The following is an 18,144-nucleotide window of genomic DNA, read 5'->3' as shown; positions in this document are numbered from 1 at the left end:
TCTCTCTCTCTCCCTCTCTCTCCCTCTCTCTCCCTCTCTCTCTCTCTCCCCCCCTCTCTTTCCCCCTCTCTTTCCCCCCCTCTCTCCCTCTCTCCCTCTGTCTCTCTGTCTCTCTCTGTCTCTCTCTCCCTCTCCCTTCCCTCCCTCCCTCCCTCCCTCCCTCAGGGTCTCACTCAATATAAACCTATGCTGCTCTTTCTCGCCCATGGAGAATCATCCACTGGAATACTCCAGCCCTTGGATGGATATGGTGACCTTTGCCGCAGGTTAGTCCCACAGACCCCCTAAGTAAGATGAGAAGAGAGGCCACCAGTCTCCCAGATTCTTTACCTTAGCTTGAAATCTACTTACCTCTCACAACCCACCCCTTAGCCTTCCCAGGAGCACTGCCTTGATAAACTTTGTGAAATTTTCCCTGGTATAATTTCAGAATACTTTCAGAAAGCTGTTTGAGGGACACTTTGTGGTTCACCATGTGGGCACCCAGTGACACATGACCTACTTCTTGGGAACACAATAAACTCCATAATCTAACCTGGTGAGGGAAGGGGTTTCCTAGTGAATTAAATGTCCCGGTTGAAAAAAGGATAAATCTACACCCTACACCCAGATCACCCATTTTCCAAGAATTTAAAAACTATTAAAGTTTAAAACTGACCTGACATTTGGGACTGTATGCATGTATGTACTCATGTATACCTATATCTTGTGTATGTACATACACATACGTACACACACCTACCTATGTACATGTATTATAGTATGTGCCAAGTGCTTTTTAAAAATATTGTCTGACTTGATCCTCACAACAACCATGTGAGATAGGTGCTGCTATTGTCTCCATTGTATAGTTGAAGAAACTGAGGCAGACAGAAGTTAATGACTTGCTCAGGGTCACACAGATAGGATGTGTCTGAGGCCAGAGATAACCTTAAGTCTTCTCGACCCCAGACCCAAAGCTTTAACCACTGCACCACCTCCCTGCCTGTGGACAAGTCACTTCATGCCTTGGTTTCCTTATCTGTACATTAGGATTTTCTGTAACAACTACCTCACTAGGCTATGAGAAGATCAGATGGGATAAGGGATACTCAATACTTTGTGCTAGAAAGGTTAGTGAGCCCTGCCTTCTTCATGGGCTTTGCTCTCTCCCGTTGTCAGGCATAATTGTTTGTTCCTGGTGGACTGTGTAGTCTCTTTAGGGGGAGCACCCATTTACATGGACAAGCAAGGTAAGAGTCACTCATGGGGCCCTTTTAATTCCTGCAGTGATGAGTTCCCCCTCCCATTTGGGCTTCCAGATGTTGCCAGATGGGCTGGGGTACAGAGATTCTTGCATGATTAGGTTGCACCGTATAGAAAGACACCCAGACCACTATATTTGACCCTTCCATCTACTATGAAGACTGAAATTTCCTCATGGACAACACTATAATTGTGGTTCCTTTTAAATGCAAATTCCTTACCTAGGGAAGGAAAGAGTTACGTTAGCACTACTGGCCTATTAGCAAAAATGAGTTACTCAGACAAGATGACTAAATTCTTGGAAAGCAAGTCTCTGGGGGACTAGGACCTGGGACAGGTCACTCCTAATGGAGAAGAAGGGGACAAGCAAAGTCTGGAGCATGAATATTGCCCGACAGGAGCACATCTGGGTGAGTTGCCAAGGGGATGTGAGAGAGGCAGATATTGGGGTAAGGACTGTAGAAAAATGGACACTAAATGAGCCAACCCCAATCACTAGGTGTCATTAAGGAAGAAGACTAAAGCTGCACAGACCAGAAAATAGTCACCAACACTTAGCTTTGCCCCCACCCAGAGTTCTGTTTGAAGGCATTGTCAAAGAATATTGAAAAGGACCTCCCCAAGTGTTCAAGCCTGACTCCTCAGAGAGAGATCTGGAGCACCAAGTCCCATTCTTACAGGGCAAGGGACAAATGTCATTCAAACTCTTCTCTGTGATTACAGGCATTGACATCTTGTACTCTGGCTCTCAGAAAGTCTTAAATTCCCCTCCTGGCCTTTCCATGATTTCCTTCAGTGAAAAAGCCAGGTAAGCTTGCTGTTCCATTATCCCTTTTCCCATTTTCCTCCCCATTTCATGGATTTCCTGACATGCTTCTCAACCCTGTGAATTCCCCCTAGAAACAAGGGTTAACAGTAAAGCAAAATAGACCAACAAGGCAAACCTGTCTGACCACACACGCACCATCCTCCACCTTCACCCAAGAAGAATGTATTCCATCCTCTATTCTTGGAAACCAAGATTGCTTATTGCAATTAGTCTAAATTCAGTTGCCCTCCTTCACACTATTGTAACCACTAGGTATGTTCTGATTCCCTCTGTCTTCATGATTTCCTGCAAATAGCCATCATTTTTGGAGTACTGATACTTTTAGATTACATTCAAGTCAAGCCAGCACCTTTGTTTAGCATAATATACTTTATACTTTGTTGTATACTAATTTCACATGCTATGATTTCCTCTATGTTGCACATACTAATTTCATGTGTCACAATTTCTTTAGCCATCCCCATTTTGTTCATAGCCTTTTTGTAACCCCAACTAGTGATGCTGTGAATATTTTGCTATCAGTGCAACCTTTGATTCTGTCAAAGACTTCTTTGGGGGGGGGGGATATTCCCAATAACAAGTCCAATGGATATGAATAGACTAACGACTTTTCTCACATAATTCTAAATTGTTGTCAAGAATGGAAAGACCAGTTCTTAGCTCCATCCTGCCCCTCCAACATCGACTTCCTGGTTTGGGGGGGGGGGAGTTGTTTTTATTTCATTACCATTAATGATTTTCTGGGTGTGAGCTCACCTCAGAATTATGCTCATTTACATTTCTCTTATCAGGGTCTTGGAGCATTTTTTTCCCTCCAAACAGTGATCATTTGCATTTTTGTCTGAAAACTGTTTTTTGAAATTTGAAAAATTCAACCCCTATTATCTTGTCATAAAGCTAAATGTCTTCTCTGCATTGGAACAGTCTCTTACCAACCCCAGATGCTGGCCTCAGAGTGAGTCAGTCTCTGGTTGGTAGCCCAAATCAGCATTCAAATTTGGGTGTCCTACAAATATTGTGTAGTTATGCTTAGAGAGTTTTTAAAATCCATGAAAGGCCATAAATATCTAAAGAAAAGAAAATATTTATTTTGGTCACATAGCTCTTTCACTCACATCTTCATGAATGGGACCATTCATTTGGATGGATTATAGAATTGCTTGGGCATCCAAGAGCTGGATCAATGTGAAAATGACCTATTATGAACCTTTGAACATTTAATTAGACTCGGCAGGAGAGGGCTGTTAAATTTTAAGTCACTTCCATGCCATACCCTTCAAAGAGCTACTCGGAAATGGTAAAAAAAAAAAATCCCAAAACTCATTAATTTGTGGCTTAATGGGTGTGTGTGTGACATTCTGGGAACTCATGGGCATTCAAGTCACCTTATGAAAACATACCACCCAGTTTCTTCATCCTGGACCCTTATTCACATGCTTGTTTAATGTAATGCTTGTTTAGACAAGGCAACCCAAAGTCAACTGGTCAAGGTTGACAAGGTTAAAGGCTGGAGATTTTATAGATATGTCTTCTTATTCAAAGCACAAGTACCCCCCTCTTGGAGCACACACAGTACAATTGGGACTCTGATGATCCCTCTTTGACAGGGGGTGAATGAGGGAACTCACCAGTGACACTATCCTGAAGGATTGGGTCTTGGGTGGTGGATCTCTGAGTTAATACTTTGATCGCATTTCTCTAAATAGAACCAAGAAGACTGAAGCTGAGAGGTAGAGAGAATAGGAGAGCAAGAGGCTTTGACTGGGATTCACAGAGGGGAAGCCTGAATATTTGACGGGACCCCCAGGGAATTATGAGGCCCTACCTAGGTGAAGAGAAAACCATGTAGCCCCAAGCATAGCCATAGCTGGAAGAAGGAGAGTAGGGAAAATTCATGACGAATATTGGAGGTCCAGGAATAAGACCTGGAAGCAATAGAAGGGTATTTGTGGAGTAATCATGGGGCTCCAGGAAAAAGAAGAATTCCGGCACCCAGGTATCTGCACACAGAGGAAGTGCTCTTGGCCAATCTGGATTTCCTGAACCAAGTTCTGCATTCTCTATATTTATCCCTTTCTCTGACTCTGACTCTGTCTCTGTCTCTGTCTCAGTGTCTCTCTATGTCTCTGTCTCTGCATCTCTGTCTCTCTGTCTCACCCCCCCCCTTATATATGTATACATATATGATACACACACATACACACATATTGATATCTATATATTTAATATTTACCACACTTGTTACCAACACCAGTCTCTCCTACTAGCCTCAACCCAGCTCAGGCACCACACCCAGACCCAGATTTTCCCTCCCCGGGAAATGTGTACATGCACAGTGTATATGTGCCCACTCCTTCAGAGTGTTTTTGACAGAGAGAGAGACAGAGAGAGAGAGAGACAGAGAGAGAGAGAGAGACAGAGAGAGACAGAGACAGAGACAGAGAGACAGAGAGACAGAGAGACAGAGACAGAGACAGAGAGACAGAGAGACAGAGAGACAGAGAGGCAGTGCCAAATGGAGACAGAGAGAAGAGTTTGTCCCTCGGAGAAGTGATAGGCTCATTTTTGCCATTTAAAGGCTCTGGCTCTAGCCTCTCTTTCCAGAAAGATGACACAGTGCTCCCTCCCCTCCTTCTCCACTCTCCCCTCCAGCCTCCCTGGCTTACAGCTTAGTCCCTGTACTTAACATTCCATCTAAAGCACAGATTGGCTGCCATGGTTGGAATGTTCTAGCTCCTTGCTTGCATATCATGGATCACCTTACTCCTTTCAAGGCTTCAATAGACTGGACTTTGATAATTCTTCCAGTTGTTAGTGTGCCCTGCCTTCCTCAGTCATTGTGTATTTATTTTGTTATCTACCCTTGTGTTCACTAATCTGTGAATACTGTAGATCCACCCAATAAACTATAAGCTCCTTGAAGGCAAGAGCTATCTCACTGTTGTATCTGTGTCCTCAGCATCTAAGACCATGCCTGGCCCATAGAAGGTGCTTTATAAATGCCAGCTGATTAATTGATTAGTCAATTGATTGCTAGATGGTGTGGCTAGCCTGCTTCTCTCACTCTGGGTGTCTTTCTAGGGACCTGAGAGGGTCCTACCAAGTTAGAAAGCTCACTCCCTTTAGCAACTAGAGTGTCCTTTTCCTGAATAATTTACCCAATACCTGAATAAGTGGCTAGAACTTCACTCTGATGGGGAAGTCCCTCCAGCCTGGTAGTAGGGAAGACAAAGGAGAGTTTGAGGTTTCCAGAGCCCAGGACACTTGGTCTTGGGTGCCTCCTGACGGAGAGATAGAGATGTCCTCTAGCTTCACTCTTCCTGGAAGTTATAGGAAAACTTCCTTTTCTGCTAACATCTCTACCCCCCCACACACACACACACACCCCAAATTCCCCAATAGAAATTGTGGAAACAAACAAAATCATCATAATTCTTGTGATTAGCTTTTCATTTATCCCTGGTGACCCCCGAGGGAGCAGAATCAAGTTTAGGCATCCCATGGAATATGTCTCAGCTCTTCCTGCCTGACAACAGCCCCAAATTCCATGCCCTGTGGCTGCTTAGGAAGCAGGATTGGCCAAGCAATTTTCTATTTAAAAGGGAAGGATCACCAAGGGGCACAGTTTAGGAACTGGCTGGTTTGGAACCTTCCTGTAGCACTAGGCAAAGGATGAATGCTGAATTTTCTTTCCTCTTTTCTTTTTCCCAGAAGTAAGATTTTTAATCGAAAGACAAGGCCTTTTTCTTTCAATTTGGATATGAAGTATCTGTCCAACTTTTGGGGTTGTGACAACAATCCTAGAAAGTAAGTAATCAGGGGTTGTGGACTCCAGTCCCTGTGCATCCATAGCAAGAAAGTGCCTTAGAAATCCAGCCCTTCCCATGCTCCTTGATAGTAAAAGTTGACCTGCCAAATTTGGAGCCAGGAAGGATTGTAGAGACGCACAGTTTACAGGGGAGTAGACAAGGTCACACACATAGTAACTGGCTTTCACTTCTCACAAGCTTCCAAAGAGGAGCCTGACCTGACCCCACACCTTTCCAAATAACAACCTGAAGTAGGCTGCCCCAAATTTAGGGTATACCCCTAAAATGATATCCCATTGAAGGAATAGAGACAGAGACATACAGAGGAGAAAGAGGAAAGGAGGGGAGGGAGGAGGAGGGGAGGGGAGGGAGAGAAGGGGGAGAGAGGGGGGAGAGAGAGAGAGAGATGCTGAAAAAATTGCTTATAGGTCACATTTAGGGCATCCACTTGCCACATTTGAGGGACAATTGTGGCCCACATAATGTTCTGTAATACAGTGGTTCTCAAATTTTTTTGACCTCAGGACCCATTTTTGTTCTTAAAAATTGTTGAGAACCCTGAAGAGCTTTTTAAAGTAGGTGATATCTATGATATTTAGCATATTACACATCAAAACCAATAAAAATTTTTAAAACATTTCTTAATTCATTAAAAATTCCAGTAAGCCAAGTAGCATTTTTATAACCAAAAAAAAAGCTATTTGAACATGAAGAAGACTTGGTGGGATATGCTATTTGTCTTTGTGTGAAAGGCTGCCAGGTGGAAGACAGGTTTTGCCTTGCCTTGCTTGGTCCCAGGTAGTAGAACATGGAGTTAGATCATGAGAGTCTAGAGCTAGACACCAGGGGTACCTATGAGGCATGTGGCCCAACCTCTTGTTCCAGGGAAGAAGCAGATGTAGGGTAGCCATCAACCAAGGCTTCCTAACAATGGGAGCTGCCTAAGAGTGAGTGGCACCCTCAGCAGGTGCTGGGAGGGTTTCCCCTCTTTGGAGGTCTTCAAGCAAGCAAAGGCTGGATGCCCACTCAGGGACTATTGTAGAGAAGCTCAATCAGGCACTGGTCCAAGTAGATGCCCCCGGAGGTCCCCCCGCCAGCTCCAAGGTTCTGTGGATCTTGCCCCCTCTGGGCTGGGCCAGGCCTGCTGCCATCCCCTACACAGCCACTGAATTCTACATCACCTGATGTCTTTCAGGTATCATACCACCGTCTCAGTCATTGGCCTCTTTGCCCTTCGAGAGAGCTTGGCCCTGTTAGCTGAAGAGGTGAGCACTTTCTTGACGGCCCAGCCTCGGCTGAGGAAGGGAAGGCTGAGAGCGGGAGGGAGGAAAGCCTCAGTGAAAGCCTGACTCTCTGCAGATGTGTTCATCGGGATCTTTGCTGAGGGGATTTGGATTATATTCTATTCCAAAGCAAAGTTATGGCCCCCTGCTGTATAACCAGGAGAGGCAGTGGGGTGTGTGGGCAGGGAGCTGGTCTTCGTGGCAGGAACATGTGGGCTCAGGTTCTTCCTCAGCATCCTGTGTGTCCTGGGAACCCATTAACCTCCCTGCTGCCTAGGAAGCCCTCTAACATTTGAACAGTTGTATACAGAATAAGACACGTTTTTGGACGTGACCAATGTGGGAATTTGTTTTGTTTGACTCTGAATAGTTATTACAAAGGTCCTTCTCCTCCCTCTTTCCCCTATGGGGATGGGTTAAGAGAGAAAGAACATAAATGCTCATTAAAAATAATGGCTAGACATTTGAGAATCTTAGGAGTTCCCTAAACTGATAAAATCATGGATTTGGGTCAATAAGCTGAACTAGGAAGGCAAGTAGGAGCGTTGGGGGACACGCTGCCCATCCTGGCTTAGGGGACTGAGCAAAGGTCACAGAGGCAACCAGAGCTGAGTTCAAATCCTGCCTCAGGTACTGCTTAGACTCGTGACCCTAAGCAATGAACTTAAAGGCTATTGTAAAACATCTGCAAAATAAGGATATTAGTGAGATCCAGATGTGAGAATCAAATGAGGTAACCGATGTAAAGCATTCAGCACATCTTAATTTGCTATCTAAACACTGGCGGCCACTCCTGCTATCTTCCTGTTGCCTTGAGAGAGAGGGTCAAAGGGCTCCCACAGCTAGCACAGTGGGGCACAACCACAGTGGGTCTGATGACTGAGGCTTTCCTGGAGAATGAGCAGCGATAGAGGGACGATGGGGAGACGTCCACAGTCTCCAGAAAGTTCTGAGAAGTTGCATTTCCCACCGTCCATCTCCCCTTTAAGCTCTTCCTCCCAAGGCTATGCTCCCAGGCCCCTTGGGGTGCCCCATTCTCATGCTGACCCCAGGAAACACTTCCTGAGAGGGGACAGAAGGGTCTCCCACTAAAGGTTAAGGCTGTTTATTCTTTCTCTGGCTTTGAGCTCGCTGAATCTTCTGCAATCATCCTTTTACTCAAAGACTGGGCATGGTCAATATCCACAGGCTTTATATCCCGATATTTTCATAATATGGGGTTTTTCCCTCAAAGAGTCTCCAAGCCCACTCCAAGCATTGAGCCAAACTGAACACAATATTCTAGCTTAGATATTTATGCCTCAGAGAGCACAAGCTTCTTCCTGGTCTGTGCCCCTATGTCTTACCCCATGGTTGACATTTTTTTTTTTTTTATCGCTGAGCGTCACATAAAAATAAGTCATTCATGATTTGTGGCTCAACCAGCCTGGATGTAAAGGGACGAATGGGCTATAAAGAGAGGAATTTCTGGGAAGGGGAAAGAGAGGCTCGAGGTGGCTGTGGAGGACCCCAGGCTGGCGTTGCTGGGTCTCTCGTTGCCTGCTGAAGGAAAGGGTCCCATCCCTGAGGCCCACAGAGCCTGGTCCCTTGCAGAGTGACACGCTTGGGCTCTTGGTCATAGGGAAGGATCCCTAGAAAGGTGAACTCATCACTCTCCCCCACAGGCCACCCGAGAGGGCTGCCATGATCGGAAGGGAAGGGAGTCTGGAGGGAAATGGCCAGCCACCATCACCTTCTCTTGTCTGGGGGGAGACAGCAGACCAAGGACTGAAGTCAGAGCCAAAGTCTGATCATCTGTAATTGGACTAGATGGCCTCCGAGGTCCTTTCTGGCTTCAAATCTATTCTCATTCCCTTCTCTTCCTCTCACTCCTTCCTTTTCCTCCATTTCTCTCTACTTTTTCTCAGTCTCCTCCCTACATGTTAGACCAGTAAGGATTCTGGGGTCCACTGTGACTCCAGGTTCTCCAGCTACTGCCTGTGGGAGACCCTCATCTTTCCTCATCATCTTTCTGTGGGGTTTCCTTTTCCTCCCCCATAGCAGCATCCCTTATCCACAGTTGTAGACATTCAAGGTCTCCTTTTTCTTTGTTCAGGGCCTGGAGAAGAGCTGGAAGAAGCATCAGGAGACCACAGACTACCTGCACAAAAGCCTTCAGAAGTTGGGCCTCCAGCTCTTCGTGAAGGACCCGGTGAGGCCAAAGGGCTGGGCCAGAGGGCTGGAGGGTCTGGCAGACAGAGCCCCTGCAGTGAGGGGGAGCTCTCACCCCCTGCAGTTCTGGGCTCAAATGCCACTGACATGAACAAAGATTGGGGCCTGAGCTCAGGGTCGTGGGCAAGAAAATCTCAAGGGAAAGAAAGCTGGGTCTTATCCTCGAGGGGCTTCCAGACCAGGGAGACACTGCCCTGCCTGTCTTTGCAAGGGGAACAGACAGTGTGTGACTGCAATCCCTGCCTCCAGGGAAGCTGTGGCTGGTGGGTCATTTAATCTTGGGGATCCTAGGCTGACCACATGGCTGCACTATTTGGCCTTAGTGTCAGGACCCTCCCAGGACCTGGGGAGTGGGGACAACCTCTAGAAGGGACAAGCCTGTCCCAGTCTGAAATGGAGCAGGGAGAAGGTGCCATGCTCATCAGTAGGGGTGGGGCATCAGGCCTGAGCAGCCCTGGACTTTAGTCTCTGGGAGATGAGGATGCCCAGTCTTTAAAAAGGAAAAAGAAAAGAAAATGTATAAAGAAATAAGTAAACTGCAAACCTTAAAAGCACCATATAAATTCATGTTACTAGCAGCAGCTGTGGCCAAGTGGACGGAGAAGCTGAATGGATCTGGGTTCACGTCGGCCTTTAGCCCAGGGCTGTCAAACTCAGAGAGACTGGAGGTCACAAATCTGCGGCCCCTGCACATCCATGCAGTTTTCTAATGCGGCATTATCTGTGTTTTATTGTGTTTTAGACATCTTTTATTAAATATTTCCCAATTACATTTAATCTGGTGCAGCCTCAGGAGTGTTGCAAATGGCCTCGTGTCTGCCGCCTCTGTTCTCCCATCCACCACATGGGTGACTCTGGGTGAGCAAACCTCCCAGAGTTCTCTATCACTACAAGGCTCCCACTTGCTCTACGAAAGTGCTGACTTTCATTAGCGGAAAGACTTTCCTCGCAAGGAGTTCCCTAGACCGAAAGCATAGGTCCAGCCCTTTTTCCTAACCTATGAGTATCACATGGTCAACACCATATCATGTATCTACAGCCAGAGGCAAGTTGAGAATCTGAGAAAATTACCCTCAATTAGGACAGTAACCAGGCCTGGCCACCCGAGCTTTGCCTCAGGGCACTAAAATTTAGAAATGCAGAAAAATAGAAAATAAAAATACATAAAAGTTGTAAGTACAGCGCTCATTCAGCAACCAAACTCAGCACCTTGTTAGCAAGGGCATCTAGTTAAAGCAAGAAGCTGATGGTTCCCTGAGAGAACCACCATTTCAGAGCTCCCCTGAAGCCTCATCCCACTCTGCTCCCTTCCCAGGGGACAGCCTCTCCAGCCTTGGTCTGACAATGCCCCAGGTCTGTCCACCCCCACCATGGGTCAGTGTCCTGGTGTGTCTCCATCTAGAGTCCCAAGGCTCAGGCTCTTTTCCCACCAACTGAATTTATCTTTCAAAGTTAATTCCTTTGGCTCTGCTGGACACAGGATCCAGAGCTGCTGGTCACCCACTGCTCTGGCCTCAGCATGCCAAGAGGAAGATCCCCCTGGAAAATCCAGACCCAAATGACCCAGCCTGTTGTGTCCCCTTCTGATCTCCTATTAGATGTGAGCATCTGTGTGTGCTTTGTTTTCCAGAAGGTGAGGTTACCCACGGTCACCACAGTGGCTGTGCCTCTGGGATACAACTGGAGGGACATCACCTCCTACATCCTGAAGCACCACAGCATTGAGATCACAGGAGGCCTGGGACCTTCCGAAGGAATGGTAAATCTGGGGAGGCAGGGCAAGGGGGCCCAGAGACCTGGGCACGAGCTCACTGGGCTCCCTGCTTGTGTGTGCATGAGGGAGCCTGCAGCCCCTCAGCCATAGCGTGGTGGGAAGAGCTTTGGATCTGGAGCCAGAGCAGCGGGGTCCAACCCGGGCCCCCCCCCCCCATTCACTGCCCCTCACACCTCAGCGGCCTCCTGTGTGAAGCTAGAAGGCTGGGCTGGGCCATCTCTAACCTGTGATCCTATGGATATGTTTCAGTGTTGAAGTGGGGAAAATTCCAGATGTCTGTGATTTCTCAGTGTGTGTGTCTATGTGTGTAAGTGTGTGTCTGTGTGTGTGTCTTTGTGTGTCGGTGTATGTGTCTATGTGTGTCTGTATGTGTGTCTGTGTGTATGTCTGTATATGTGTGTGTCTGTATGTGTAAGTGTGTGTCTGTGTGTGTGTCTGTGTGTGTTGGTATATGTGTCTATGTGTGTGTCTGTATGTGTGTCTGTGTGTATGTCTGTATATGTAAATGTGTGTCTGTGTGTGTCTGTATGTGTGTGTGTCTGTGTGTCTGTGTGTGAATGTGTCTGTGTGTGAGCGTGTGCTTGTCTGTGTGTGTGTCTGTATTTCTGTGTCTATGTGTGTGTATCTGTGTGAGTATATGTGTCTGTGTGTGTGTGTGAGTGTGTGTGTCTGTATCTCTGTGTGTCTCTGTGTGTCACTGTGGGTGTCTGTGTCTCTGTGTGTCTGTCTATGTGTGTGTATGTGAGTATACGTGTCTTTGTGTCTGTATGTGAGTGTGTCTGTGTGTGTCTATGTGTGTGTCTGTGTCTCTGTGTGTCTGTCTATGTGTGTGTGTCTGTATGTGAGTGTCTGTCTGTGTGTGTCACTGTGTATCTATGTGTGTCTGTGTCTCTGTGTGTCACTGTGTGTCTATGTGTGTGTGTGTGTGTGTGTGTGTGTGGTAAGCTGCATTCATCCACATAATCACAGGATCTCAGAGCTTGATGGGGCACCTGAGGCCATCTGATCCAGCTCCCACCTGGCCAACAATGCTCCGGGTCATACCAAATGACAAGAATGACGGCAGTGACCACAGTTGGCACTTTAAGACTCATGCAGCACAGAGCATATGTTTTCTCATTTGCATGGCAGGTGCTACAATCATCCCCACTTTATAAATGAGGAAACTGAGGCCCAAGTAGGTTAAGTGGCAGGGATTTGTTCTCTTCGTCTGTGCTTTTCACGGGGTAAAACGTCCAAGGAGCCGGCCATGATGGTTGCCTTCCTGGACTTGGTCATTTCCCTGTGGGGCCACAAAGAGTCAAATAAACAAGTTAATCAAGTATATAACGAGTCTCCACAGACGCTCAGTGCAGCTGGGGTTTGGAGAGGCAGTAAGGAGGAAGAGGTACAGACAGCTAAGCAGTCCTGTGTCTAGAAAAGGAGCTGGGCGTCCCAGTGAACCTCAAGCCCAGTAAATCAGGGGTGCAAGAGAACAGGTGAAAAGCAGAGAAATTGAAAGAAGTTTCAAACAGTTAGAGCTGTAGGGACTTTACAGGCTGCCCCAGCAAGGGGCCCATGAAGGGACCTGGAAGGAAGGGAGCGATTCTCACAGGCAGAAGAAAATAGGCAATATGCCCCGGGCCTGGGGGATGGACTGCTCAAAGGCGTGGACTGAAAGCCAGAACCATCTAGTCCTTATTTTACAGATTAGGAAACTGTGGCTCAGAACAGAGAGATGACTTTCCCAAGGTCTTTCAGCTAGTGAGAGTCAGGGGAGGGATTTGTTATCAGGTCTTTCTGGCTCCCAGTCCAGAACTCTACTCCTGCCCTAAGCCAAGGCTTCAGTGCTCAGTTTCAGGACTGGCAAACAGGTTCCTTTGATTGAAGCACCCGCTGCACAAAAGGAGCCCATGTCATAAATAGGCCTATCAGCCAGACCTCCGTGGGGAAGGACCCACCGAGAGCCTGACCTTTGGCCAAACCATGGGTGTGCCTGTGTGTCCCTGTGCTCTCGCCCACCCTAGGTGCTGAGGATCGGTCTCCTGGGCTGCAACTCCACCAAAGCCAATGTGGACCGGGTCATCCTGGCCTTGAAGGACGCCCTGCAGAGTTGCCCCAAGAACAAGCTGTAGGGGCCACGCCCCCCCCACCTCTTCATCTGAATAAGCTGACCCTGACCTTGATTGGGCTGGGGGTGGGTGAGAATCTGAAGGAGAGGGAGCCAGAGAAGGAAGAAGGAAGAGGGAAGACATGTGCTCCTGAAGAAGGAGAGGACAGACAGAGTGACAGGGCTCCACTCCCTTTCTTTGTTCTAGTTCCTCAGTGCCTTTTCTATAGGGCTCAGAGCCCCAAACCTCTGGAAAAATGGTCTTTGCAGCTTCTGATTTCTCTCTCTCTCTTTTTTTTAAAGCAATTGGGGTTAAGTAACTTGCTCAAGGTTACACGGTCGGGTGTTTCTGGGTGGGTGCTAAGTATCAGAGCCCGGATTCGATCCCAGGTCATCCCGACACTGGGGCCGGCGCTCTTACTCACTGCGCCACCTGGCCACCCCAGCTTCTGATTTCTCAAGGGTTTTCTGGGGCTGGGAAACCGGGGTCAGCTCAATCCATACCTATGTCTTTCTTTAATTAAAGAACCTTTCTGGTGTGCTCTGGCCTTTCTGTTCCTTTCTCCCCCCAGCCCGGTTCTACCCACAAAGAAGACTAAACAAAGTCATCTGTACAACAGCCATCAAGGCCCCCCTAGAAGGACCCTAAGGGAATCAGAGAGACGTGAGAATGGCACCAAAGTGCTCTCAGTGAAACTGAGGCCAGGGTCCAGTCTGAGACTGTGCACCCCACAGGCATCTCAGCGGGGGCTTCTCTGACAAGTCACCATAGTAATCGATCGAAACTGAAATGCGTCAGCCTCTATTTTCTTTCTTACATGTATTCACAATGGTATCGGCAAGAATGAGTGGACGGCACGGAAAGGTTTACTGAGGGCCAGCACATTGGAAGTCTCAAAAGACCAGCTCTAGTGAAGAGTTTTGAGCAAAGTTCAACAGGGACTAACCCAAGAGCAAGCACACACATGCACACACACACACAATCACACGCACATACACTCACACACGCACACACAGAGACACACAAGCATGCACACACACTCACACATGCACACACTCTCACACATACACACAATCACACACACATACACTCACACGCACACACAGAGACACACAAGCATGCACACACGCACACATGCACACACACTCACACATGCACATACACTCACACACATGCACACACAGAGACACACAAGCATGCACACACTCACTATCACACACATACACATTCACACACACAGACACACACACTCTCACACTCATACGCACACACAAACATACAATCACACACACCCTCACACACATACACACACTTATACATGCACACACACTCATTCTCACACAGACACACACACGCACACACACGCAGACACACACATGCACACACACTCACTCTCACATACACACACAAGCACACACAATCACATGCACTCACACATGCACACACTCTCACACATGCACACACAGAGACACACATGTGCTCACGTATGCACATACAATACACACATGAACACACTCTCTCACACACACATGCACACATAGAGACACACACACATACACACACACACTTTACCACTAACCCCACCCTGTCTCCTGCAATAGCTCCATCCACCCACACACTGCCCCTCCATCAGACAGCACCAACATATACTGGATAAGGCATCAGATTTGGAGTCAGGAAGACCTGGGTTCAAATCCCCCCCCCGAGCCCCTTTTTCGCTTTGGGATTGGGGTAGCTAAGTGACTTCAGTCTCCTTCAGTTTCTCATCTCTCAAATGAAAAGGATCCCTAGTACCTCCTTCCAGGCTTGTCATGAGGATCAAATGAACAACAGAAATGAACAATGTAAAGTACTTTGCAAATCTTAAAACTCTGCAAAACCCTCAACTCTTCCTCAGTTCACTCTAGTTCTGTGATGTCATCATTGTCAAAAACTAACTCCCAACGTGGAAATGCCCTCCTCTGATGCAGGTCGGCCACTCTTCTGTTTCTTGCTGGCTTAACTTCTCAGTGCCCCAGGAAGCTTCTAAGTACCTTGCCCAGGGCTCCCCAGCCAGGATGAGTCAGAGGCAGGTCTTTCTGACTTTCAGACCGGCCCTCACTCCACTAGGACAGGCCGCCTGTCAGATTCTCATTTAATGAGGGAGAAAATCACCCTTTCCAGCTTTTTTTTTACTTTTGGAATTGGCAGTCTCACTTCACCATCCACCTGACTTCAAACCCCCAGCTTCATAGACTAGAAACTGGAGATGGGAGGGGAGGTAGCAGGGGGTTAGGAGAGACCTGGGCAGGCAGGAGAGGAACAGAGCTCATCAACAAGGGCTGGGCTGGGCTGGGAATGGAGGTGCTGGCAAGGAATCCCTAGTCGGAGCACCTGCAGAGGATGGCTTTGGTTCTGGGTATCACATTGGTGGAAGGGTGGTACTAATCTGTAGAGTACCCAGAGTAGCGGAGCCAGGATGGCAAAGGAGCCTGAGTTCTGCCATAAAAGGGTCAGTTGAAGAAAGAGGGCACATTTCTCCAGAGAAGACTCAGGAAATGCAAGCTCCATCTCCAAGAATTAGAAAGACTGTTTTGGCCAGAGAGGACATTGGACTTGCTTCGTTCAGCCCCAGAGGGCAGACAGAGCCAGAGAAGTCAGAAAAACCTTCCTGACCCTGAGAGCCATCCCAATTAGGACAGGCTGCCTGCCTGAGAGGCGGTGAGTTCCACTTCCCTGGAGGTCTTCAAGTGAAGGCTGGATGACCATTTGTTGGGAGTTTAAGAGAGATAGGGGATTCTTACTCAGGGGCAGGGTCATCAATGGCCTCTGAGGCCTGTCCCTCCTTCAAGATTCTGTAATTCCATAAGGCCTACAGCCCACCCAAAGGGACAAGGGATGAAGGAAATGTAGCTCAAGGTATTCCCCACAGCTGAGGATGAGGATTTTGAATCGGCAGCTCAGGCATCCCAGGGTCAGCCTCCCACCACCTGGAAAATAACAATTGGGGTTATGCATTCGATTCATTTGAGGAAGAGTCATCCAGCCCTCAATTTCTGGGCTGTGATTGAAAAATTGAGTGAGTTTGGAAAAGAAAAGTCAGTCAAACTAATCCCTCTTTGTTGATCAATGGAAAAGTTTAGGGGAATTGAGTCCGATGACCTGGGCTTGAATGCTATGTGACTTTGGCCACATCTCTTCACTTCTCTCTCGTTCACAGACATTATGGGCCAAATCCTTGCACCTACACAGCTACAGGAGGAAGACATGCCTTCAAGCAGCTATACAACCAGTCCCCCAAGAGCTTGGTTACCAAGGGGTGATCACTCTAATCCCTCATAGCAACCTGTAATTCTGAATAATTTGTAATGGTCTCTCCTGTGGCTGGGCTGGTGCCAGCTGAGAAAACACTATAATCCCTCCCCATACACACCAAAGAACAAAAAAAAAACCACCACTGGGTATGCCCAATGCCCACACTTGCAGCCTTGATTTAGAGAAGCAATATCCTTTCTAATCAGAAATGCCTGCACCTGCAAAGCCCAGTACATTAAGCTTTTCTGTGCTGCTACTCAGACCTGGCCCTGTGTCTTTGCTTCTGGAGAGGTTTAGTGGAAGGAGCCTATTTCTGAATGAGATAATGCTGAAGGAGCCCATATCTAACTCCATTCTACTGATATTTGTCCCAGAAACCCAGGAGCTGGCCCCATTCCCCTTTCCTAGGCATTTGCTTGTCTGTGACCATTTGGTGTGTCCCAAGTGGGTCAGGCTTGGTGACTGCTGAGGAGATTGGCCTCAGGCTACCCAAGGAGCCTTGGGTCTGAAAGCCCCCACCTTTTGGCATTATCAGAGCTGGGTTCTAGTCCTGTGTGGCTCTGGGACATCACTGAGCCTCAGTTTGTCTGTTGGTAAAATCAGGGTAATCACCTCTACCTTCCATCTGCTTAGAAGGCAATTTTAAATGAAGTCGTTTTTAAACCATAAAGAGAGATATCAATGGGAAATCTTGCTACCACCTTCCATCTTCCTATTGTCATCATTATAATTTCTATCACTGTCATTAGACAGAGCAGTCAAGACACATGATTGTGACATGTTGCTTCCCCCATCTGGAGCCTCCCCCATCTGGCGCCTCCCCCATCACTCTTTTCCCACATTTGTATTGCTCAGGGCAGAGCCATAACCAGGACAAGGCAGATGAGGCTTTTCCCCCAGGGTAACAAATATAGAGGTCAATGGTAATATTTCCAGATTTTTCAGCAGTGTGGAAGCAGTAATAATAAAAATAAAATCTAAGATTTAGATCGCTCTTTACATATCTCACTGATCCTCCTAACAACCCTACAATGCAGGTGCTATTATGATCCCCATTTTACATATTAGGAAATGAAGGCTGAAAGGGGCTAAGGGGCTAAGTTCCTTGCCCAGGGTCCCACAGCAGTGTCTCAGGCAGAATTTGAACACAAGTCTTCCTGACTACAAGTCTAGCACTCTCTCACTATGCCACATAACTTCCAGAAACGACCAGACTTAGTACCTAGTAGGCAAGAGTGACATGAGTTTCCTGATGCCTTGGCAGTAAGCCATTAGGTGAATGAGCTCCTATCTGTGACAGCCTTGCCTTGTCCAGCTTCCTCCAAGGGTCTTCACCACATTCTTCCCCAACTAGTGAATGAAGGACCTGTTTCATGGTATAAGCCCCAGAGCAGCTTTGTACCATCTGGCTTTGATGTAAAAACCGTTAATTATAGCTCTGTCTAGGCACATAGGAGAACATAGGAAAACTAGGAATTAACATCTAGAATACTACCACAGGGAAGGATTTAGGAGAGTATGGGGGCATTCCTCTACATTCCAGAAGTCAAAACTCAGAAGAGGAAAAGGTAAATGCTTAAAAGAAAACCAGAAGCTTGTTCCATCCACA

At 47.3% G+C, this 18,144-nt stretch overlaps 1 protein-coding gene across 1 annotated transcript in view; it reads left to right on the top strand.

The window, feature by feature from the left end:
• The window catches only part of AGXT (alanine--glyoxylate aminotransferase), a 22,223-nt gene extending 8,924 nt beyond the window's left edge, over nt 1-13,299 (top strand). Inside the window, exons 4-11 of the mRNA XM_069083640.1 lie at nt 166-266; nt 1,162-1,232; nt 1,969-2,053; nt 5,786-5,881; nt 7,079-7,148; nt 9,262-9,357; nt 11,008-11,136; nt 13,158-13,299. Of these exons, the coding sequence (XP_068939741.1) occupies nt 166-266; nt 1,162-1,232; nt 1,969-2,053; nt 5,786-5,881; nt 7,079-7,148; nt 9,262-9,357; nt 11,008-11,136; nt 13,158-13,265 (756 nt within the window). The 3' untranslated portion in view covers nt 13,266-13,299. The remainder of the gene's footprint in view (nt 1-165; nt 267-1,161; nt 1,233-1,968; nt 2,054-5,785; nt 5,882-7,078; nt 7,149-9,261; nt 9,358-11,007; nt 11,137-13,157) is intronic.
• The last annotated feature ends 4,845 nt before the right edge of the window (nt 13,300-18,144 follow it).

The sequence above is a fragment of the Petaurus breviceps genome, unplaced genomic scaffold (assembly GCF_028583685.1).
Source record: "Petaurus breviceps papuanus isolate PSGF00001 unplaced genomic scaffold, PetGlider_PUasm1.0 173, whole genome shotgun sequence".
Classification (NCBI taxonomy): Eukaryota; Metazoa; Chordata; class Mammalia; order Diprotodontia; family Petauridae; genus Petaurus; species Petaurus breviceps.
This window is presented reverse-complemented; position numbering and strand designations above follow the sequence as displayed.